This window comes from Myodes glareolus, chromosome 6, assembly GCF_982192425.1.
Source record: "Myodes glareolus chromosome 6, mMyoGla1.1, whole genome shotgun sequence".
NCBI lineage: Eukaryota > Metazoa > Chordata > Mammalia > Rodentia > Cricetidae > Myodes > Myodes glareolus.
In genome coordinates, this window is record NC_142031.1 from 86,186,302 (window position 1) to 86,210,136 (window position 23,835).

General features: G+C 45.3%; 1 protein-coding gene across 2 annotated transcripts in view; it reads left to right on the forward strand.

The window, feature by feature from the left end:
* Positions 1–23,835, forward strand: part of Thada (THADA armadillo repeat containing) — a 318,719-nt gene that overhangs the window by 275,434 nt on the left and 19,450 nt on the right. The window contains exons 35-37 of one of the 2 annotated variants that reach the window (XR_015738149.1): positions 370–523; positions 3,608–3,739; positions 4,099–4,150. Coding sequence is in view for 1 of the 2 variants with exons in the window: in XM_087907299.1 (XP_087763425.1) it covers positions 370–523; positions 3,608–3,739 (286 nt within the window). In the remaining variant the exon portion in view is untranslated. The remainder of the gene's footprint in view (positions 1–369; positions 524–3,607; positions 3,740–4,098; positions 4,151–23,835) is intronic. The other variant, XM_087907299.1, reaches the window with a different exon arrangement.

A 23,835-nucleotide genomic window follows, 5' to 3' on the forward strand; every position in this document is an offset into this window, starting at 1 on the left:
CCAGAATTAGACAAATCCATAGAATCAGAGAGTAAAGGATCAGGATAGGGGACAGAGGGCAGAGCGTGGCAGGAAAAGGTGTTATACTTTTCCTTGTGAAAGTGCTCTTAAGTGGATTGCAGAAGCTAATGTGTTTACTTTGACCCAGACATCACACAAAGCACATACAAGTCAGAGTATCACAGGTGTGCCACAGATATATACAGTCTTAAGTGTCAGTTAAAGTTTTAGAAAAAGTCCGTGAATTATGTACCTGTAAAGCTTTTATTATCAAAACCAGTGGATTTTGCTTAGAGAGAGCCCTGAGCCGCTGGTATTTCCTGAGGCTGCAGGTACAGAATCACTCATGATCTCCTTTTGTGTTCTCAGAACAAGGATTCCCTAGCCTCTGAGCTGAGGCAGTGGGTCCAGCTGGTTGTCCGCTCCTGTGGAGACCATCTTCCTACTACATCTAGACTGGCGGCTGCTGCTGCCCTCACAAGCACCGCACCCCTGTTCCTCACCAGTCCCCAGCCCATTCTTGGTAAGTGTACTAAGCAGGGTGCCCACTGTACCCAGGTCAACTAACCCAGGAAGATATTCCAGACTAACAGAAAGGACACTGTCAAATCTGTCCTCTTTGTTCTTATTCTGGCTGTTTACCAAAAGCTGCTTGCCTTCGTTCCCTTCAATCTTATCACCCAAGCCATCCTATGTACATTTTTTTTTTCAGAACACCCATGAGCTTTTCAGTCTTTCCTATCTTTAAATTTGACCCTTTTGGTAGTCCATTATTAAAAACTCTCATTCGAGACAGTGTCCCTGTATAGCCCAGGAGAACCTCAAGCTTGGGAATTTCCCTGTCTTGCCTCCCAAGTACTGGGATTATCAGTGTACCTCCATGCTTCACTGATGAAGAGCTTTGAGTGGGTTCCCACTGTCTCTAGGCCAAATCTACACATCCTTTAACACAGCTCACTAGTTCCTTTCTGTTCTCCTCTTTGTGTTTTTCTGTTTCATCCTTGGCCTACCTTACTGCCTCGTCATCTGCCACTCCTTCCTTGGGCCTGTTTGTCATCAGTAGGAAGCAACTCTCTAGAAATAAACTCTGCCTGACTGACTTGTTGGCTTTTCAAGACTCAGCCCAACCTTCTCTTCCAAGAAGCCAAGACTTCCTTAAAAGACATAGGGAAGTGCTCCCCAGGACTTCATGCTGCTGAGGTTAAGAAAGGCCAGGCTTCTTTTTGATGTTATCATGGGGCCATGGTTCCCTTCACCACTGAACTAGACTTGAAATCAGTCCTGGGATATGAAAGGCACTATTCCAAAGTCAAATGGATGTGCAGCTCTGAGCTGGCTTCTAATCTGGTTCCTCCCCTCACTGCCACTCTCATGCCTAGAGAGCAGTAGCTAGGTTTAGCTTCATGTCAGCGATGCCAAAGAAAATGAAATCTGAGGAAAACCTCAGAAGACAAAGAACATGGGTGAGGTGGGGATGTATTTAATGTTTTTATTGTATTGCTTTGGAGTTTGTTTCAATTTATAAACATAGGGTTTAATTAAAGGAGAACCAGGGACAGAGAGCCAGACTCCAGCACAGACCTGTCCTCCTCTGCATGTGGTCTTATTACCACTGGGTGCTCACTTCCTGTCTCTTCCTGACCACAGTCACTTTCTGTTTCTCTTTACTACATTCAAGTTTGGCCTTCAAGAATCAGGCAAGGGCCCAGCCTCACAAGGAACTTTCAGTATTGTTATAGTGACAGATTTCCAGGGTTGGGGGAGAATCGGTGTTTAGGTGGTGACACTGAAATTTAAGTTAGATCTGTGAAGTGCCCACCTGTGCAGCCTCTATCTGGGGAGTTTTCCTTGCTGTCCTTTTACTACTTTCTTCTAAGTGACCTCACCGGCGATGGTTACAGTTTAATCATTGAAGCCAGAGCAATAGGAGGAAAGGCTAATAAACTTTGGTTAGGTCAGGCACAGTGGTCTGTGCCTGTAGTCCTAGCTACTTGAGAGGCTTAGGCAGCACAGTGAAACCTCTCGCAAAGGTGCTGTGTTTCCTCTTCTGTGTCACACACTCTCAGTAAGGTCAGTACTATTTTGCTGCACAGCTGTACATTTTCCTGAACAACTTTGGTTACGTTGTCACTCACAACAAGTAAGACTTGTAAAACAACCTGAAATTCTTTTGTGGGATTGAGTCTTGGTTTGTGTTAGTGGCTGTTGCTAAGGACGGCATGACAAACAAGGAAAGATATGAGTGATGGCCAGTGGCCCACAAGCTCATGAAGAACAGCCACCAGCCAGAGACTTGAGGCCAGCCTGAAATGAACTACAGAGGGGAATTCTTTAAAGTTTCAGGTGATCTTGTTATGGGAAAACACAAGATGGATTCTTTGGCAGTGCACACCTGGAATGGCAGCCTTTGGAGGTGGAAGCAGGAGGGTGTCAGGAGTTTGAGGCTAATCTAGGACTGCACAGTGAATCTTAAGGCAGCCTGGGCTGCTAGAAACCCTGTCTCAAAATTTAAAAGAACATAGAGTCTGTGAGGAGGAGTAAACATGATCTGGGAGCAGGGAAGAACTGAATTCCAGATGGTGCTGTCGGCAAAGGGGGTGGGGCCTCAGCTCAGACTTTTCTTTCAAGGCATGCTGGGTGTTGCGCTGCCCTTGCCCTCTAATGAGACTCTCCACAGCCTGCACTCACACTGCCTGCTGCCTCTCTCCACCCTCCTATACTCTGTCCCTGGAGCCCATTTCAATGTCTTCCTGCAGCTGACCAACTTTATTTGTGACTGCTCATCACCTATACTATAGATCTCATGGCTCTTGAAGCTCCTCAGAGCAGACTCTGCCTATTTGTCCATAGCATTTCCACATGGTCACTAGTAGAACCCATGCCAATGGCAATGGCAGCAGAAAATAGGCCTTAGAGACATGTAACATGGGCCCTTTTTCATGGGCCTTTCCCACTTTTGATTCTTGCCCCCAGATATGATATTGATGAATACTTTGCTTTTCAGAACTGGTGAGTTCTCACTGTCTCTCAAATCACATGAAACTACTTTCTGCAAAGAACTCTGGTTTTTTGAGATAAGGTCTCACCATGTAGCTCAAGCTGTCCCTCAACTCACTTCATAACCAAGACTTAGGGATTACTAGAATGTGCCACCAACGTTCAATTCCACCCCCACCCCCAAACAGGGTCTCAATATATAGCCCTGACTGTCCTAGAACTCTATACGTAGGCCAAGCTGCCCTTGATATCACAGAAATGCCTTCTGAGTGCTGATTGACAGTGTGGAAAACATTTGTGTTGCATAAATCATGCACTGGGGAGAGTTGCTTGGGACCTTGTAGGACAGTCCACCCTTTCTGAAAACCTTGCCCTTCTTCCTCCCACAGGGAACAAAAAAAGTTTCCAAGCTTTCCCAGCAGGGTCCTCTTTGTTCCAATGTTACTCTGATCCTCAGGTCTTTCTGTCTTACAGTGACACCCCCTCCCAAAAAAGAATTACTGTTGCTTCTTTACAAACATCCTCCTCCCACCTGTGGTTAAAGCAGTGTTACTACATGTATGTCAGTGGTGCTGGAAATGACATGAATGCCTTTTGGTTTTCTTCACAGAATTACAGGACACACTTTCACTCTGGAGGTGTGTCCTTACCCTTCTACAGAGTGAGGAACAAACTGTCAGAGAGGCAGCCACAGAAATCGTGACAACAGCCATGTCACAAGGAAACACTTGCCAGTCAACAGGTACCTTGTTCTTGACCTTGTCTCTTACTTTATTGCTCCAGGACCAGGATTGGCAAACTTACCTGTAAGATGCCATATAGTAAATATTTTAAGTTTTGCCTAACCATTCAGCCTCTTCCTCATCATTATCATTGTAATGAGAAACCTGCCGGAACCATAGGCAAATGAGCACAGTTGTATTCCAATAGATGAACAAAAGCACTTTCCAAATTTGATCTGCCAGCTATAGTCTGCGGACTCTACTTAGGACCTCCTAGAGAAAGTTGTTTTCAAATGTAGAAATTTAATTACAGTAACCTTTCTTGGCTGCAGTTCTCTATTTTAAACAAGGCCAAATCTTATTTTCTGTTTAATTACAGAAGTCAGGAATCACTGGTCCGTCATTTTGTTCCTACATGAGTTTTCATATGTGTAAGTTAAGTTTTGCCTTTCTGAGCCTTTCTTCCTTATTTGGTAACCACATTAGCCCAAGAGACAGGAGTAAAGCAGAAAGAAAGAGGTCTGGATGGGCAGTGCTAAACTCACTCACTATATAGCCATTACAGCCCTGGCCTGGAGTCATCTCAGTGTTACAGAAGCAAAGGGAACTCCTCTTGAGGGTTGGACATGGGCTGCTGGCTGTAAGAGATGGGAAGCAAGTTAGGATGGAAGCAAGGTCGCATACTTCTGAATGAGCTGACCATTTGGGACAGTGACTATTTTTATGGATGTAGAATGCAGCCTGGGTTGCAGGAAGATTTCTGGGCCAGTCATCCGGATGAGAAGCATGAATGTCATTCTGAGGCAGAGAGTCACAGCTGTGCATAACGGACAGCTGAACAGGAAAGGACAGAGCCATCCAGTATTTGTAACTGTAGTGCTCTGCGCACCAGTGCCGACCTGCAGACCACTTCCATGTGAATGAGCCCTGCGGCTTCACTCCTTTCCCATGAAGCTTGTCTTTCTTTTTATTAACATTTAGTAGTCTGTGTGTGTGCACATGGCAGAGGTGGGTGGGGTGTATGGAAGATAACTTGGAGGAGTCGGTTCTCCTTCCACTGTGAGTCCTGGGGATCAAACCCAGGTCATGAGGATTGGTAGCCCTCTCACCATCTCACACACAGTTTCTCCTAGGAGGATGCTTGCAATGTACAGCTAGTACACAGGATATTTGGAGGCTTAATAGCCAGTGTTTTCCAGGGACCTGCTCTGTCTGAGAGCAAACAAGAATTTCACAGTGAATTCAGATAGCGATTTTCTCTTACCTTTAAATTTGTAGTCTTTGCTCTCCTTTTTTTTTCCTTTCAGTTTCTAAGTTCATTTATAATACAAACATATTATCACATTCTTCTAGCTTGAATTCGTAAGAAAAAAAGATCCTAATTTTATATATTGATCCTTTCTGCATCTTAAACTCCTGTATAAGTCCCCTTAAGGAAGCCTACTTACCAAATTTTGTGTTGCTCATCTTGATCAATAAAAAGGATTTAAAAGCTGAATATAGTGGCTCATGCCTGTAATCTCAGCACTTGGGAGGCAGAAGCGGGATTGCTGACAGTCAGAGCTGCTCTGCGTACATGGTGAGTACCAGGTCAGCTATGGCTAGAGAGAGAGAGAGAGAATTTGGAAATAGAATATATATATGTGTGTGTGTTTATGTATATAATATGTGCATGTGTGTATATATATTATTGGGTAATTTACGATCAGAGAAAAAGGTAACCACACTGGATTATCATCTATACAATAAAGTTGATACTAGATTTCTTAGATTTGTTAACTGTTCTATGCTTTTATAAGAGAATATTGCCCTCTTAGGAGATAGATAACTATTAAGTAGCCAAGACACAACTCTTGGAGCTAATACCCTGGATGTTCAGAAGAGAAGCTTATGTATGCAAATGTAAAGAGCTGCCAGACTTGCACCCTTCCTGAAAATATTTTGAAATAAAATGTGTCTTAGACAATCACAATCCTGTTTTACAACTAAAAAAACCCAATATAATAAATACTGATAGGTCACTTGATTGATTTATGGGGCTGGAGAGATGACTCAGCAATTAAGAACACCTGCTGTTACTGTAGAAGACTCAAGTTCAACTCCCAGCACTTATGTGGTGGTTCACAGCCATCTATAATTCCAGTTCCAGGACACCTGACTCCCTAGTCTGACCTCTGTAGACATACACTTGGTGCTCATGCATGCATGCAGACAAAACACTCATAACACATAAAAAATATCCCCCCAAAAATGTCTGGGATATGGGTGCAGGCCAGGTAGTAGAGTAGATTTATCTATCATACATGAAACCCCGGGTTTGTTCCCCAATACCACAGAAAATGGCAATGGTTACCCTTGTCATGGTGAGTGCAGGCAGGAGGATCAGAAGTTGAGGGCCATTCTCAATCCCATATCAAGTTTAAGCCAACCTGGGATATATGGGGGGAAAAACTGGGAGGAGAGACGGATGACTGGAGTTGGGCTCAGTTGGCTAGAATGCTCACCTAGCTTGTGCAAAGTTCTAGGTTCCATTGCCACCATAAACCAGATATGGTAGTGCATGCTTATAGTCCCAGTACTTGGGAGATGGAGGTGAGAGGATCAGAAGTTCAAGGTCATTTTTGGCCAGCCTGAGTTACCAAAATCTGAGTGGAAGAAAATGAATGAATTCAGTTCCTATGATGGCTTCTTTCCCTTAAATTAGATTACAGTTCCTTGCCACATCCCTCCTTAAAAGTTTTGAATGAATACAGTATCCAAAAGAGTCAAATTCATATAATCCAAAGATCTTAGCAACATCACATCCTGTGTGGTGTTGGTCCTCGTTCAGACCAAGGAGCACCCTTATATTTTGTCTCTTCTGCCTGGTTCATAACATGTTAGAGCCACTATATGGCTTGACTTTTTTTTTTCTCTGTTTTGGATTGTTTGAGACATGGTCTCATGATTCCCAGACTGAACCTGACCTTTCCTGACTCCACCTCCCAAGTGTTTGTAAACACTGATGCCAACTTAGGTTGATTTTCTTAAGCTTTAATTAATTTAGTTAGCTATTCCAGTCAGTTACCCCTACTGAACCTTGGATTTCATAAAAATACATGTCATTTATTTTGCTTCCCAAATCAGCACCTATAATGCCACAATAAAATAAAGTGATTAAATGATGTGACTACATACGATCTTCATGGAGTCAGAATCATTATAGAGAGCCATGGCAACACATGCCTATAATCCTAGCATTCGTGAGATAGAGGCAAGAGGATCAGGAGTTCAAAGCCAGCCTCAGCTATATAGAAAGTTCAAAGTTGGCCTGGGCTACAAAAGACTTTGTTTCAAAAACAGAATAGGAGGGCCTGGAAATATGGCTCAGCAGTTAAGAGTACATACTGCTCTTACAGAAGACCTGATGACTTCACTTTCCAGCACCGCTGTTGGGTACCTTACATCTCTGGGGGATCTGATGCCTTCTGCTCTCCATACGCACATACATACACAATTTTCAAATAAAGCAGAACAACAGTCTGTGGATGCAGATCAGTCAATAGAATGTTTGCATAGTATGCATAAGGCCCAGGGTTTGCTTATTAGCACCATATAAGCCAAACATGGTGGCATACACTGAAATCCCAGCACTCAGGAGGTAGAGGCAAGAGGATCAGAAATTTAAGTTCATCCTGTTACATAGGGAGTTCAAGGCCAACCTGGGCATGAGACCCCGTCTATATATGGTAATAAAGTTATCTCTCACTTTTCCTCTAAGGAAAGAAAGAAACCAGGAGCCACCTGTGCCTCTTACTAGTAAATGTGGGCTGGGTGCAGGCAGAAGGCTTTTTTTCTCACAGAACCCATCGCATGCATCCTTACTGCTGGGTCTCAGAATGATCTTGAGAAGACAGCTATCCAATGGAAGAGACACATGTTATACCAATGGGAGCAGAACATTGGACACAGAAGGAAGCACTGAGCTCAAACCTGGAGCTGAAGGGGTCTGGGAAGGTTGGAGTTGCAAATGGATATCCCTAGGCAGAGCCAGACTGAGAAGAGACAAGAGAGGAGCAGGGACCAGTCTAGAAAGGGCAGGAATGACTTTGAGTAGTAGGATGGCAATCAGGTCTGCGGGGTGTTTTCAACAGGACAGTGCTGTTACAGACACATGTGGAAGTGTATGAGACGGATCAGGACTGTAGATGAATAAGGGGACTCAGCCCAGACAGTTCTCACAAAATGCCCTTGGTGGTGATGGGCGGATAGAAGAAGATTGATTTGTAAGATTTGGGGAGCTCAAAAGAATTGGGGTTGCTGCTTGTGGGAAGTGGAGAGAAAGAAAACATGGGATGAATTCAGGGTTTCAAGGCATCCAAGGGAGATTCCTGCTTGTGCCTCTGGTACTGATACAGAGCTAATCTGAACTACCATGAACCTCAAAACACTCAGAAGCCACAAGGCATTGTGATAGGGGACAAAGTATTCTTTAGCTGTAGAAACAGGAGAGCAGGGTGGGACCTTTACATTCAGTGGAAACAAAGTTCCACAGCACAGTTCAACTTTCGGGAGCCCGGCTACTCCTTCACAGGGCTAACCATTGTTCCACCTGACATGACCTAGAACTTACAGAAGAGACAAGCATTAAATCTACTTTCTCGCACCACAGCGCCTTCTGATGTCTTTCATACAGTGGGCTTATGTGTAGATTTGTAGTAAGACTTGGTTAATGAGGGACTGGAGAGATGGCTCAGAAGTTAAGAGCACTGGCTGTTCTTCCAGAGGTCCTGGTTCAATTCCCAGAAACCACATGGTGGCTCACAACCATCTATAATGAGATCTGGTGCCCTCTCCTGATGTGCAAGAAGAACACTATATACATGGTAAATAAATAAATCTTGAAAAAAAATTCTTGAAAAAAAAGGTTAATGATTCTGAAAGACCAAAAGGAAATAACTCAGCATGCTGGTAGAGATGGCTTAGTGGTTAAGAGCACTGACTCTTCCAGAGGACCTGGGTTCAATTACCAGAACCCATATGTCAGCTCAAAGCCATCTGTAACTTCAATTCCAGGTACTCCAACACCCTCTTCTGGCCTCTACAAGGTGCACAGACACACATGCAGGCCAAACACCCATACACATTTAAGGGGGGGGGGGGTGCCAAGAGAGTGAGAGAGTGCACACAAGAGCAAGCACGCAGAACCCTGTGCTCAAATAGTCCTCCTGGGGACGGTAACGGTATCATCACCTTTTGCCTGCTGGGTTCTGCTGTTGTGCGTCACTCCATCACAGTTGCCAGCAGCAGTGTCTGGAGCTCCTTCAGGCTCACAGGTATAAACTTAAAGGAGGTCCTATGGCCTCCACCTTCTCCTCTGTGTCAGGCCCAGCCTATAAATGGATACAGAAGAAATGGCCTGCATGGGACTTAAGAACAGAAGGATGAGCTGGGTAGTGGTGGTGCAGACCTTCAGTCCCAGCAGGGGCAGGTGGATCTCTGGGAGCTCTTGGACAACTAGCACTATACAGAGAAACCTTGTCTTGTAGAACAAACAAAAAGAGGAATGAAGTTTACAGTTAGAGGAGTCTATGTGACAGGGTACCAGGTCCTACCCTTCTGCTGACTTGATTAGGTCTTGAAATGCATGGGAAAGGGCTCTAGTTCACTGGCAGGAGATAAATAGAGCCGACTTTGCAGCTCCCCGCCGTAGCAGCCTACTTACCTGTTTTGTGTTCTGTACTGTACTTTTGAACATGGGATTCCATATGGGAATAAACACATGGACAGTACTTAAGTTTAAAATACAAGTTTGTGTGGTTCTCCAGTTAAGAAATGGCATTCTGGGTGAGAACAAGGGTTCCTAAAAGCTGGAGAGGCTATGAGTCAGGAGCAGACAAGGGCTGGCCTCCTGAGCCCTTCTCTGCTGCACTGGTTCACTGTTTACCCTCTCAGCTTTAGCCAGGCTTTGCTCCTAGTCCGGATGGGCTTTATACCCACATGTGAGATTTTGAAGAAAAAAATTAATTCTGATGACCAGCAGTCTATTTGCCTTGATAAAGGATAAGAAAGAAAAGCTATTTAACAAGTGGTCAGGTATTTGAGCTCAAGAAGACCAACTTCTAATTAGAAATTTACTTATGAGAAAAACAGAAAAGATTTAAGAAGGAGCCAGGTATGGAAACACATGCCTTCAATACTAGTACTCAGGAGGCAGCAGGCCAGCCTGACATACAAAGCAAGTTCTGGCCAGTGGTGGCGCACGCCTTTAATCCCAGCATTCAGGAGACAGAGACAGACGTATCTCTGTGAGTTTGAGGCCAGCCTGATCTACAGAGCAAGTTATAGGACAGCCAGCATTACACACAGAGAAACCCTGTCTCAGAGAGGACAAAGAAAATATAAACAGACAGATGTAACAACTTTATCTCTGCCTCTTGGAGCTCTGGTTCTGGACTAATCCTCCCAATCCAAGAATCACATAAGAATCCTACGACCTCTATCCTTGTGTCATCCCAAATAACCCTAGCTCCTTTTCTGTCATTTCCTTTTCCTACCGCTGTGGGTTGCTCTGTCCAGGCTTAGAGATTAGAGGTCAACCTCTTCCTTTATATTGTTTGTTTGTTTGTTCGTTTGTTTGAGATCGCCTATAGCCCAGACTGGCCTCCAATTATAAAAGCTACCTTGAATTCTTGATCCCCGCTTCTCCATCCTGAGTGCTGAGTTTCTAGATGTGCACCAGTTTCAGCTATTGTCTTCTGTTAGGTACACAGTGAGTACTCAGTTTTCACTGATGGCTTGATCTTCCACCCAGTCAATCCTTAGTTGCTATGGAGAATGAGAATGGCACTCTAAAACCAGCAGCTGAGCCATGCATCCCTAGTAGAAGCAGCTAGCGACTCCCATTCAGTACTGACTCACACAAACTGTAGCAGCCCCTGCTTCACTCCCTGTCTGCAGTTTGCCAGCCATGTCCTGGGCCCTTTCCGCTTACCTCTAGACCTGGGCCTCACACTGTGGAGCAGAGAACTAGCCTGGGATGGTAGAGGCCATGGGCACAGGCTAACTGGAAGACCCTGAAGGAGCCTCCTGCACATGACATGACAATACATAAAACTAGAATTATAGTGAGCCTTGGCAGAGAAACAGAAGAGTGAATGAAAGCATAAATGAGGTACAGAAACTATGAGAAGTAAATGTTTGAAATTGGAACATAGGCAGGTGACATTGTATAGAGCAAGTCCAGACAGCCCTGTAGCCCTGGACAACAAAGGAGAGAAAAACCCACACTTGCTCAACTCCTCCCAAAATGCTCTTCTCCCATCACTACCCTAACACACACATAACATGTGTGCACCATTGTCACCCACATAAAGCCAGTGAGCCAGCATAAACTATGGACATTCCTCATATGTTCCAACCCTTGAGCAATCAGGGAAGAAGGCCTGGGTGAAGAGATACAGTACTAGGTCACTGTGACATTTTACAGTGGGTCCATGGTGAGATAGCTCAGTCAACAGGGCCTCTGGCCTCTGGAGATTTATGCTGAGTCACAGATGGCTCCACCTCCAGAACCTTTGAAGGCTGCACACTAGTCGGCCTCTGTTTGTGTCCTTCCTGCCAGCTCACAGGCATTTTGCAGAGTTGGACCCAGAAGAGGTCTCCAAGCATCTCTTCCCTCCTCCCTCTGCCTCCCTGTAGGTTCTTCCTACTCTACTCAGGCGCACTGTCTCTAAAGCCTTTGTGAGTTTAACCCCGTGTGTGAGCCATCAGTCCTTTTCAGGGGGGACCAGGGGCTGGAGAGTTACACCTAAAGAGGATCTGAATTCGGTTCCCAGCATCCAAGCCAGGAGACTCACTACCATCTATAATCCAGTTTATGGGAAATCCAATACACCTGGCCTCCATCCTGCACGTGTGAAGCAAGAAACGCTTAGGTCAGCCATGACCACCTTTCAGCAAGCACTCGCAAAGCCCGAATCCTCAGTCTTAATTCATGTGCTGTTCTCGCCCTGACTTCTCCCCTAGACTTCTTCAGATCCATTAGCCTGAGCTTTGGGCCTCCTCCTCTCCCACACTGTCCACGGTGCTCTTGATGAGAGGGCTTACCATGACAGACCATCCATACTGCTGCTCCCTTGCCCACTTCCCTACCTGGGCTTCCCATAGTCTAAGACCCAAGCCCCCTAAGCAATACCAAAAACCCTCCTGCCCCAACGCCTCTCTTGCTTCTCTCCTGTTGTGGTCACCACAGCTCTGCACAGGCTGCTCGTCCTGAACTGGACTTCCCTCCTTCCTGCACCTGCCTACCCACTGATCCCATTCCTGCCTCAGCCTCAGCCTCAGCATCAACTCTACATCGGGCTAGCTGCCTGACCGCCCAGACTGTGCTGTACTTCACCCTGCCGCCCTCATTCTCTGCAGTTTGTAGTTCTTGGTATTTTGACTCCCTCCAGCAGAACAACACTTCCCAAGGGGCAGTGCTTTCTTTATGTTTTATTTTATGTGTGTGTATACATATGTCTGTGTGTGTGTACACAAGCGTGCCATAGCATACATGGTGGAGGTCAGAGAACCTCGCAGGAGTCCGTTTTTTTTTCTTCTACCTGGGATCAAACTCAAGTCATCAAGCATGGCAGCAGGTCCTTTACCCACGAGGCAATCTTATTGATCCTGATTCTTTGTTGTTGTTGTTCCCTGCTTTGATTTTTAGAACTTGGCATCCACTAAAAATCACTGTATAATCAGTTGAATAAATGAATGAACGAGCCAAAATAGTTCAAAACAATAAGGATTTGGTGTTTTCAAAACTGGCCTTATGTGGGAGCGATGTAGCTAAAGCCATTTGGATTCTAAATTGTTAAAAAAAAATTGTTCTATGGGACTCTGTGAGTTTGAGATCAGCCTGATCTGCACAGTGACTTCTAGAACAGGCTATGCAGAGAAATCCTGTCTCAAGAAAGAAAAAGGAAAGAGAAAAAAAGTGGTCTTGAAGTGGGAGAGCCCAATTCTAGCAGATTCTGTAAGCTGTGTTAGGCCCTACTGCTTCCTAAAAACACTAACTGGTTGAGCATCTGTTCCTCCAGGCCTATGGCAGATCTAGATTCACTTGTTCTCTCCCTCGTCATCCCCTCCTTTCTCAAGCAGGATGGATTTTTAAGTTTTATTTATGAGGGGACTGGAGAGATGGCTCAGAGATTAAGAGCACTGACTGCTCTTCTGGAGGTCCTAAGTTCAATTCCCAGCAACCACATGGTGGCTCACAACCATCTGTAATGAGATCTGGCGCCCTCTTCTGGCCTGCAGGCATGGAGGCTGAACACTGTGTACATAATAAATAAATAAATCTTAAAAAAAAATTTATTTATGAGGATGGACAGATGGCTCAGGGTTTAAATGCTCTTCCAGAGGACCAGGGTTCAGTTCCCAGCACCTACACTGTAACTCCATTCCAGGGAATCCAAACACCCTCTGCTGGCTTCTAAGAGTGCTACATAGACACAGTGTACAGATACACATGCAGGCAAAACACCCATATAGGTAAGAATAAAATAAAATTTTTAAAGTAAATATTTATTTATAAATAGATAAATAATATCCTGGACAGAAATACCCCATGCATTTAAACACTACGGCCTCTCTCCAGCACCAGGATGGAAGTTCTTGAGTAAAAGTTTATATTACGACCACACATCCTGGAAAGGCCCAGCTTAGGGACTAGGGGCACACATACCCTCTTAGAAGGACTGTAGTGGCAGCTGCTGTGATTGAAGGACATTTCCCTCAAATCCCCTTTTCCTGAGCCGTCCCTACCTCTGAATGCCTTGCAACACTGGGAGAGCATTTATGCTTGTCTTCATTCAAAAGCCAAACAGAAGTTTTGAATGGTAAAGTAGAGTGTCCAGAGTCTGGTGACCATGACAGCTAGAGTCAGACTTGAAGCCAGGACCCTGTGGTGACTAAAACTTTGCCCTTTTAAACCCTCTTCTGAGGCAGGGGGAGGGATCCAAACCAGACTACAGGTCTAGGAAGTAGAAGCCGAGAGCTCAGGGGATATTAGAGGTTTTCTAAATGACCATGGTTGGTTTATTTTCTTTGTTTCCGCTGTTTTGAGATATTTCTCTTGTAATCCAGACTGGCCTCAAGTTCTCTGTATAGCCCAGGATGGCCTTAAACTCCTGATTCTCTTCCTCCTCCTCCAGAATGCTGGGATTTTAGGTGTGTGCCATCATGTCCAAATACCACTATCATGTGTGATAGAAGACACTAAAGGTATATGCTAAGAAAGTAGATTGGGGACCTAGAGCTGAGACAAAGGGGAGAATTAACATGCGAGAGATGGGAGGAGGTCTTTAACCAAAGACTGATGTGTCCCTGTCCTCCACGTCTCTTCCTAGAGGAAGGGAGTCATACACAGATGGAAGGTCTTAGCTGTGATCTACAGATAAGGGATCTAAAAGCAAAGAGAGGTAAATGACCTTACGGAGCCCAGGGAAGCACTTCACTCTTCCTCCCAGACACCTCCATTCTCATGGAAAAAGGAACAGAAATGTAGGTGTGACCTCTGAGGCCAGTGCAGACTCCTAGCACAAGTGAGCTGAGATGCAGGGAAGAAAATGCTGCCTGCAAGAGAGTTTGATGGAACACTCCAGAAGCACTGGTGGAAGAAGAGTGCTCTATAAAGCCAGCATCTCCCTTCATATAGTCCCATGCCAAGGCCAGCTCTGACCTGCTCCATTGCCATCAGGGTGTTCCTTTCTGTTGTCAGGGTGCTCTGGGGGAGGAGACACAAGAAGGTAGGAATGACAATTTGCCAGGGAAGGAATGCTCTCTGTGTCCTCATTCATTTCTTCAAGTCACAGACATCTGGTCATGGTGGGCTGGAGGCTCCACCACTTCCCTGAATCACCTGTAGAGGACTGTCACAGTGGAGCTCCAGTGACTACATACCACATTGCCTGTTCCATCTGTCACTGTTCTCAGGGAGCCTGGGCCCCTGACGCACACTTGTTTTCAGCCAGTGCGTCACCAGCAGCTGGTTCCCATGCTATACAAAACAGGTACAAACTAACACTCACGTCTTTATACCTGGGAACAGGTTGCAAGTGCCTGTGAGTACTCTGGCTGAGCCTTGTTGCTGGGGTGATAGGATTGTTTCCATGGCCTCCCAATGACTAAGCCCCAGAGAGACGACAACAAGCTCCTTTCGAGGAAATGAGGGCTGTTTTTGCATTATTTTGCCTCCACTCATATGTTCCTGACAGCCAATCTCACTGACCCTGAGGTGACTGACCTCTGTGGGTGGCGATAAGCCCACAGTCTGGGGCTTAAGCCATCTGGTGCTGATGCGGCTGGTAGGGTCTCACTGTCCCAGTTAGTATCTGTGCCTGGTGGTCACTTCTTGTGGCTCATCCCTCCTTGTTTGGTTTCCCTTCTATATTGGAGCCTTCACTTGCCATGTTAGGGCTACAGAGGATGCAGCATTTCTGTGTTCACTGGGGCAAGCTTCTGTTCCATGTACACGTATGTTCATTCGTTTGCAGATACAGGAGCATCTACACTTCTTTTTCACCCAGTCTTTCACAAGCATGGGACTTACTTGACTAGGCTAGACTGGCTGGAGTGAGCCCCAGGGATCTGTCTCTCCCAAGCCCCCAGTGCCAGGATTATAGCTGTGTGCTGCCATGTTTGGCTTTTTCACGTAAGTTCTGGGGATCAAACTGAGATTCTCATGTTTGTGTGGGAAGCACTTACTGACTATGCCATCTCCCAAGCCTTTCCTCTGTGAACCTCAGCTGAGTGAGGGAATTATGGTGAAGGAGATAGGCTTTGATCTCATTCACTCCTGGTTTGGCTAAGTGACTAAGGAGCCTGCTGGTGAGCAGCTTTTCCCCGATTTCTCCTCAATGCCTGAACATTCCACAGAGCAGATACATGTCCTTGGCCCCCTGCACTGGTTCAGCCCCAGATGTCTTCTCCCAATGTCTGGACACTTGTCCAGTCCATGCTATTGCAACATGATATAGCCTGAGGGTTGGCAAGACAAGAACTAAGCCCAAGAGTGGACCCTGCATAGGCCTTATTGAAGCCCTTTACTCTTTAGCATCCTACCATTATCTAAGTGAGAGTAAAGAGTGCTGTCTGAGCTCCGGAAAACCCTCATCCTACCCATAAAACCCTCCAGATCCTCTTCTCAGATGTCCTGTTCCTTATACCCTTTTTTGACTGAGAATCCACATGATGGGAGCTCTTCAAAGCAGAACAGAATGGAAAGTGGCTGTGGCTGTGATTGCTTGGGGAGGAAGCATGGACCCATGCTGGGAGTACGTGTGTGCATTTGGGCAGTACCATGTTGTAAAGAGCACAGGACAGCAGTGTGGATGTGTCTTTATGTATTGTCACTGGAGAGGATAGGTGTCCAGGGCCTGGGCTTTAGCCAGCTCTCTGAGGCAGCAAGTGTCCTGCATATCTAAAAGGGTGAGATATCTTGAGTGAGTGTACTGATGGAGCTTACCAAAGTGAATTTCTAAGCTGGGTGTGGTGGCACATGTTTAATCCCAGCACTTGGGAGGCAGAGGCAGGTGGATCTCTGAATTCCAGGCCAGCTAGAGCTCCATGGTGAGAATCAAAAGCCTGACCTTCTCTTCTCTCCACTCCTCTCTTCCACTTTGATCTTGCCTGCCTCCCACACCTCCAGCAGAGGTCGTGACAGCGTGAGAGGGGAGCCAATGAGCCATGTTGAAATGGACTGCAGTTCCAAGCATGAAACCACTGGTGTTTGAGTAGGTGTAGACCTGGTGTCTGTAACACAGAGACCGATCAGGGGATTCTCTCCCTAACACAGATGACCCAGCATGCTGCTGTGGTGGTCCTGTCATCAAGGGATCCACACCTTCTTTCCTACTGCTGCAGTGTCAAAATGTGCTGCCCCTGTTGTGGTCCAAAGTGGGAGGTCCAGCCCCACTTGCATGTGCACAGTCTGGTAACTAGGGCCATTGTAGGAGTTACGTCACCCCCGCCCCACATCAGTCGTGGACCTGCTCATGCTCACAGGTCTCAGCCAGAGGCCCAAGGTTGTCAGATTGAGCTCACTGCCCGCATGCTCAGCTAAAATGTCTGTTCCTCCCTGTGATGGGGGAGGTGAGCTTAGAAGATAGATGCACACTTGTCACGGGCCACCCCTGTTCTTACAGAGGTCTAGTACTGAGGAGAGATGGCTGCACATAGACTAGCAGCTAGGGACTCAGACATGCATGATACTGAGCCCCTGCTCTCCAGTGCTGTGCCATTCACAGACAGCAGATTTTCCATCACGTACATCCATGTTGTCTTTTCTCTTAGTAACTCACACAGTCAAGCTTACAAGAAAGGTCAGAAGAGGGCACCATATCTCATTATAGATGGTTGTAAGCCACCATGTGGTTGCTGGGAAATGAACTCAGGACCTCTGGAAGAACAGCAAGTGAGTGCTCTTAACCTCTGAGCCATCTCTCCAGCCCTTATCAGTATCTTTATAAATGTGAATATGGTTCCACGTCTCAGGCCCCATCCACCACCTAAAATATAAAGGCTTGGTTAGAAGACAAGCACACAAGCCTGCTGTTACATCACCATGTAGTTAGAATTGACTATAAAGAGAATGAATTAGGTGATAGCACTTAGTAGTCTAAAGAATAGAGATGTGGGAGGGACATGGCAGAGTCATACTTTGGAAAGACCAAGAAGGGGTAAATAGAGTCCCAGTTTCTTATAGATTCCTATTGCCTATACCCACTTCATGCTTGTGTAAGTATTGCCCTGGGCTATGCTGGGTCAGCTTGCATAAGTAAGTGTTTTGGGGTCTTAAGGCCCATCCAGCTCCTTGGACCTCCTTTTCCACATGGCCTTTCAGACCTCAGCACTCTTGTCTTCTTTGGTCACACACCACCCCCTTCAATTCTGGTGTTTCTCTGTCAGGAGACTCATTTACTCACCCACAGCAAGAGCTTTTTAAGGACAGAGGCTTCCAGCACCGGGAAGTTAGCTGGCACATTGGTGCATAGGATGGCTACATACGGCTACTCACGCCCTGGCTTCTGCAGCACTCTGGTTTTGGAGAGGAAGATGAGTCTGGAGTCAAGGTGGTCAGGTTTCCTGCCTAGCCTCCCAGTTAATCCAGTGACCCCTTGTAAGCCAGAATGAGCCTTGAAGGCTGGGTTGGCCAGGCTCCCCAGGTACTCAGTCCCGTCATATCAGAAAGGGAAACTCCTGGTGTTACAAGCCTTGCCACCAGGCCCTGATGATGTAGTTCCTCTGGCCGCTTGAGCCTGGGGGTGGGGGGGCTGTTTGATAGTCCACGCTCTATTTTTATCCTTTGAAGATGTGGTTATAAAGTCCACACTTGAAATCATTGACTCTACACCCAGAGGACTCAGGAGGTAGTCACGGGCAGTGTCACACTGCACCCAGCACCTTAGTCCGTCTCTTCCTCTCTCTCCTCCAGGAGTTAGAAGTAAGGGATAAATCCAAACATGAATAGCTTCTGGCCAAAAATTTGATTTGACTATGAGAAATTGGCAGGGATATTTTTCTAGTGACTTCCCAATACACAGTGAGTGGACAGAACCCTCAAAAGCAGAATTCTCTTTCTGAGAAGATGCCTTTCCTTCTCTATCCATCCAGTCAGTCACACCCATCTCCCCTCAGACTGTGTGCAGCATGGCCCTGAAGGGAGCACAGGCTTTCACTGGCCACCCTGTGCTGTAAGTAGGGATTATGTTCACACTAGCATGAAACTCCGCGTCCACAAGAAGTCTCCCAACAGGCCAGCCTGCCTACATTCTCACCCCACCCTGGCCTCTTGTCCTATCTCTTCCCATCCCCTTCCTGCCCACCCTAGCTACCAACCTAGAGCAGATCTAGGAATCGCATGACCTTTCTACCATAGCTATGAGCAGTGCTGACTTTTTTTTTTTTTTAACAGACCTGTCCATAAATCTTAGTTGTTTTTCATCTTTGAAAAAGCCGCTTCTATCAGCAAGTCATTACTCACATGTGAGGGGTAGGGAAAAGTTCACTAGTTTCAGACTTCAAGTTCTTTTCACTCCATTTCACAACATCCATTCCCCAGAAACCACAGACTTTTTTTTTTAAGTAAGTACCCAGTAGGCAAGATGCCCAATGACACAGCCTGCTAGATTCAAGGCCAGCCACCTGGGGAGAAAAGGAGCTGGTCACAGGATTTGACTCAGATGGGGCTGTCTCTCACCATGGAAAATAGGGAATTAAACTCCCACTATTAGTGTTCTACAGTGGTGGACTTGATAGGCTGGGATATTTGAGGAGACAAGAATGATATTTATAATGCAAGGCATAGCTTAGAATAAACATATGGCAGATGTCACTCACTAAAGCTCGTCTCGGTCAGCAGGAGCAAAGGTGAAGGACGGGTGAATAGGGAGCAGGCAGGAAGGAGAAGGAAGCTGAGAGAGGAGGTGCCAACCCATGACTGCTTTTTTTTTTTATTGTTTGTGGTTTTTTGTTTTTTGTTTGTTTTTTTGCTTTCTTGGACAAGGTCTCTCTTTGTAGTCCTGGCTGGCCTGGAACTTCTGGTATAGACCAGGCTGGTCTCAAACTCGCAGAGCTCCAGCTCCTCTGGGATTAAAGGTGTGTGCACCATGGCTAACCACTCTGTCTTTTGAGGGGGTGGTACCCGTGTGTATATGTGCCTATGGAGAGCAGAGGTTGACACTGGGTATCTTCCTCAGTCATGCTGCATCTTGTTTTTTGAGACAAGGTCCGTTACTGAAACTGGAGTTCCCCCATTCAGCTAGACTGGCTAGCCAGGAAGCTTCTTGTCTGCCTCCCAGCTCTAGGATTACAGGCAGATGCCACTGCACCCAGCATTCTATATGGGTGCCAGGGATCCAAACTCTGTTCTCAGGCTTACGTGGCAATACTGCACCAACTGAGCCATGTCCCCAGAGCCCACATGCTGCCTTTTCCAACCTCAGATAACATTCTAGCATTCTTGATCAGAAGGAGAGGGCAGCGATGTAAAGGTTCTTTTCATGCAGTAGAAAGAATGTGGCAAGACCCTAAGAAGATGCTCCTGGTTCGATGTAGTGGAGAATGCCTGTAATTCTGCCCTTGTCGAGTAGAGATAAGAGGATCGGTTTTGCTACATAGGGAATTCAAAGTCAGCCTTGGCTACATCAGACCCTGTCTCAGAAACAATGGGGTAGTGATCTTGGAAAATAAATGTTTATCAGATTTGCTATGCCTTTAAAAAATATTTTTGAGAGGGAGAATGTGTGCATGTGGTGTGTGTCTGTGTGTGTGTGTGTGTGTGTGTACTCACATGTGTGTGCATGCACGAGCACATGAGTTAAATACATATGGAGACAGAAGAGGTACCAGATCCCTTGGAACTGGATCACAGGCAGCTGTGAGCAGCCTGATGCAAGTGCTGGGAACCAAACTGAAGTCCTATGCTAGAGCAGTGTGAACTCTTAACCACTGAGCCATCTCTCTAGCCCTTTAAAGTAACTGCTATTACACTGGATAAGAGAATTTAGACTTTAGGAAAATGATAGAAAGAATGACAATAACGATTGTCCCCCTACTGGTTGGGGACTTTTTATTGTTCTTATCGAGGATCAAATATGGATTCTCATGCATTCTTGACAAGGACTCCACCACTGAGCTGTACTCCAGGATTCTTTTTACTTTTCATCTTGAGACAAGGTCTCAAATTTAGTTTGTACTCACTGTGGACCAAGCAGGCCTTAAACTTGGAATCGATCCCTCTGCCTCAGCTTCCTGAACAACTTGAATTACAGGCATGGACCATCAGGTATGGCATTTTTTTAAAAGGCAAAATTTAATAGAGTATTTAGTAATCCTCATATCTGCATGTAATTGGCAAATCAAATAATGATTAACTGTGAGGGAGTCAGGGCCGAGCAGCAGCTCTCTGTCAGGAGGAACCCACACCTTCAATGTCTTGGCCTCACTCTTCTGGCATATAGCATCCCTTCCCTGACCCAGTATGGCTGCTGGAGACCTTCATCATGACAGACTCATTACACATGAGAAGAAAGAACATCAGAGAGCATGATTTTTTCCCCTTGTGAGGATTCTCCCAGAATTCTATGGTACACTTCACTTATTTTATCAGCTACCACTTAATAACATGGTCATACTTTTTTTAAATGACTTATTTATTTTTATTTTATGTGCATTGATATTTTGCCTGCATGTATGTCTGTGTGAGAATGTCAGATGCCCTGGACTGGAGTTAGAGACAGTTGTGAACTGTCATGTGGGTGCTGGGAATTGAACTCAAAACCTCTGAAAGAGCAGATAGTGCTCTTAATTGCTGAGCCATTACTCCAGTCCCACATAATCATACTTAACTGCAAAGTGTACAAATAAATGTGCTGGGCACATTACCTAGACTTAATTTTTCTAAAGGGAACACATGTACCTTTCGGTCATTTTGATAAAGAGAAGCCCCTTAAATAACATAGTGTCTGGAAACAAAGGGATGCCTAGAACTATTCCAGGTAAATAGCAACAGAAAGAAGAGATTATGTTGCAGATGGTAGACACAAGATGGTGATTGCAGTATGACTTCATAGATCACAGAGTGATGTATTGCCCTTTAAAATGCTTATAGAAAGTAAGTAAGGCTGGAGAGATTGCGCAGTGGTCAAGACCGTTGGCTGTTCTTCAGAAGACCTGGGTTCAATTCTTAACACCTATATCCAGGTGGTCCTGATTCCCTCTTCTGGCCTTCTCTGGTACCAGGCATATATGGTACTTAGACATGTACACAGGCAAACACCCACATATGAAAAATTTTTAAAAAAATTAAAGAAGGAGAAAGTAACAGATTCAACACAATGCCCAGCAAAATCCCAGCAAAATTCTTCAAAGACCTCGAAAGAACGGTACTCAACCTCATATGGGACAGCAAAAAACTCAGGATAGCCAAAACAATCCTGTACAAAAAAGAACTTCTGAAGGCATCACAATCCCTGACTTCAAACTCTTCTACAGAGCTACAGTACTGAAAACAGCCTGGTATTGGCATAAGAACAGACAGGAGGACCAATGGAACTGAATAGAAGACCCAGGTATCAATCCACACATCTTCGAACACCTGATTTTTGACAAGAAGCAAAAAATATCAAATGGAAAAAAGAAAGCATATTTAACAAGTGGTGCTGGCATAACTGGATATCAACATGTAAAAGAATGAAAATAGACCCATATCTATCACCATGCACAAAACTCAAGTCCAAATGGATCAAAGACCTCAACATAAAGCCAGCCACACTGAACCTTACAGAAGAGAAAGTGGGAAGTACACTCGAACACATTGACACAGGGAACCACTTCCTAAATATAACCCCAGCAGCACAGACATTGAGAGAAACAATTAATAAATGGGACCTCCTGAAACTAAAAGCTTCTGTAAAGCGAAGGACATGGTCAACAAGACAAAACAACAACCTACAGAATGGGAAAAGTTCTTCACTTTCAGAGGTCTGATCTCCAAAATATACAAAGAACTCAAGAAATTGGACACCAAAAGAACACATAATCCAATTTAAAAAAAAATGGAGTACAGACCTAAACAGAGAACTCTCAACAGAGGAATCTAAAATGGCTGAAAGACACTTAAGGAAATGTTCAACATCCTTAGTCATCAGAGAAATGCAAATCAAAACAACTCTGAGATTCCATCTTACACCTGTAAGAATGGCCAAGATCAAAAATACTGATGACAACTTATGCTGGAGAGGATGTGGGGAAAAGGGAACACTTCTACACCGCTGGTGGGAATACAAGCTGGTACAACCCCTTTGGATATCAGTGTGGCGATTTCTCAGAAAATTAGGAAACCTTCCTCAAGTCCCAGTAATATCACTTTTGGGTATATATCCAAAGGATGATCAATCGTGCCACAAGGACATGTGCTCAACTGTGTTCATAGCAGCATTGTTTGTCATAGCCAGAACCTGGAAACAACCTAAATGCCCCTTGACTGGAGAATGGATAAGGAAAATGTGGTACATTTACACAATGGAGTACTACAAGCAGAAAAGAATACGACAGCTTGAATTTTGCAGGAAAATGGATGGAGCTAGAAAACATTATTTTGAGTGAGGTAACCCAGACACAGAAAGACAACTATCATGTACTCAGTCATAGGTGGTTTTTAAACATAAAGCAAAGAAAGCCATCCTACAAACCACAATCCCAGAGAACTTAGACAACAATGAGGACACTTACACTAAGTTGGGTGTAAGATGTGAGGCATCGCTTTACTAGTGCTTCCAAGAAAAGCTTGAATGCCAGGAGACACCACTACAGTTTGTGAGGTTCTCCATGCTAGGGGTGACAGTGGCAAGCAGGACTTAAAAGCCACAAGGTTACAGTATCACCCTGACTCAGTCTGAGCTTGCAATACTCAGAGAATTGCTAAAGTGTGACCAGTGACAATATACATATATATTTCTGGGCTCAGCAAACTCAGCCACAACAAGCATCTCTTAAGATCTTCAGTGTCTCTGGAGATTTTTTTCATTACTTTGTTTTATTTTAACTTTTATTATGCTTAGTGTGTGTGCATATGCATGCATATGTGAGAGTGAGTGTGTCACGACACACTCCATGAGGTCAGAGGGCATCCTGCAAGTGAGTTTTCACCTTCCAACCTGTGAGTCCTGGCAACCAAACTCAGGTTGTCAGCCCTTATTTTGGTTTTTGTTTCTGGTTTTAAAAGTTTCTTTAGTTTTCTTTTATGTGTATGGGTATTTTGCCTCATGTATTTAAGTTCACTGCATTGCATGCCTGGTTCCTGTGGTGGCCAGAAGAGGGTTTGGGATCCCCTGTAACTGAGGTACACTGTGTGGGTGCTGAAACTGATCCTGGGTCCTCTGGGAGAGCAGCCATTGCCCTTATGCTGAGTCATCTCTCCCACCTCTTGCTTTGTTCTTCAAGACAGGATCTCACCCTGTAGCCCCAGTAGCTTGGAACTCACTGCATAATCCAGGCTGCCCTCAGACTCATGGTGAACCTCTTGCCTCACCTTTCCCAGTACTGGGATTAGAGACATGAGCCACTGCATACAGCTGAACTTCTTTTA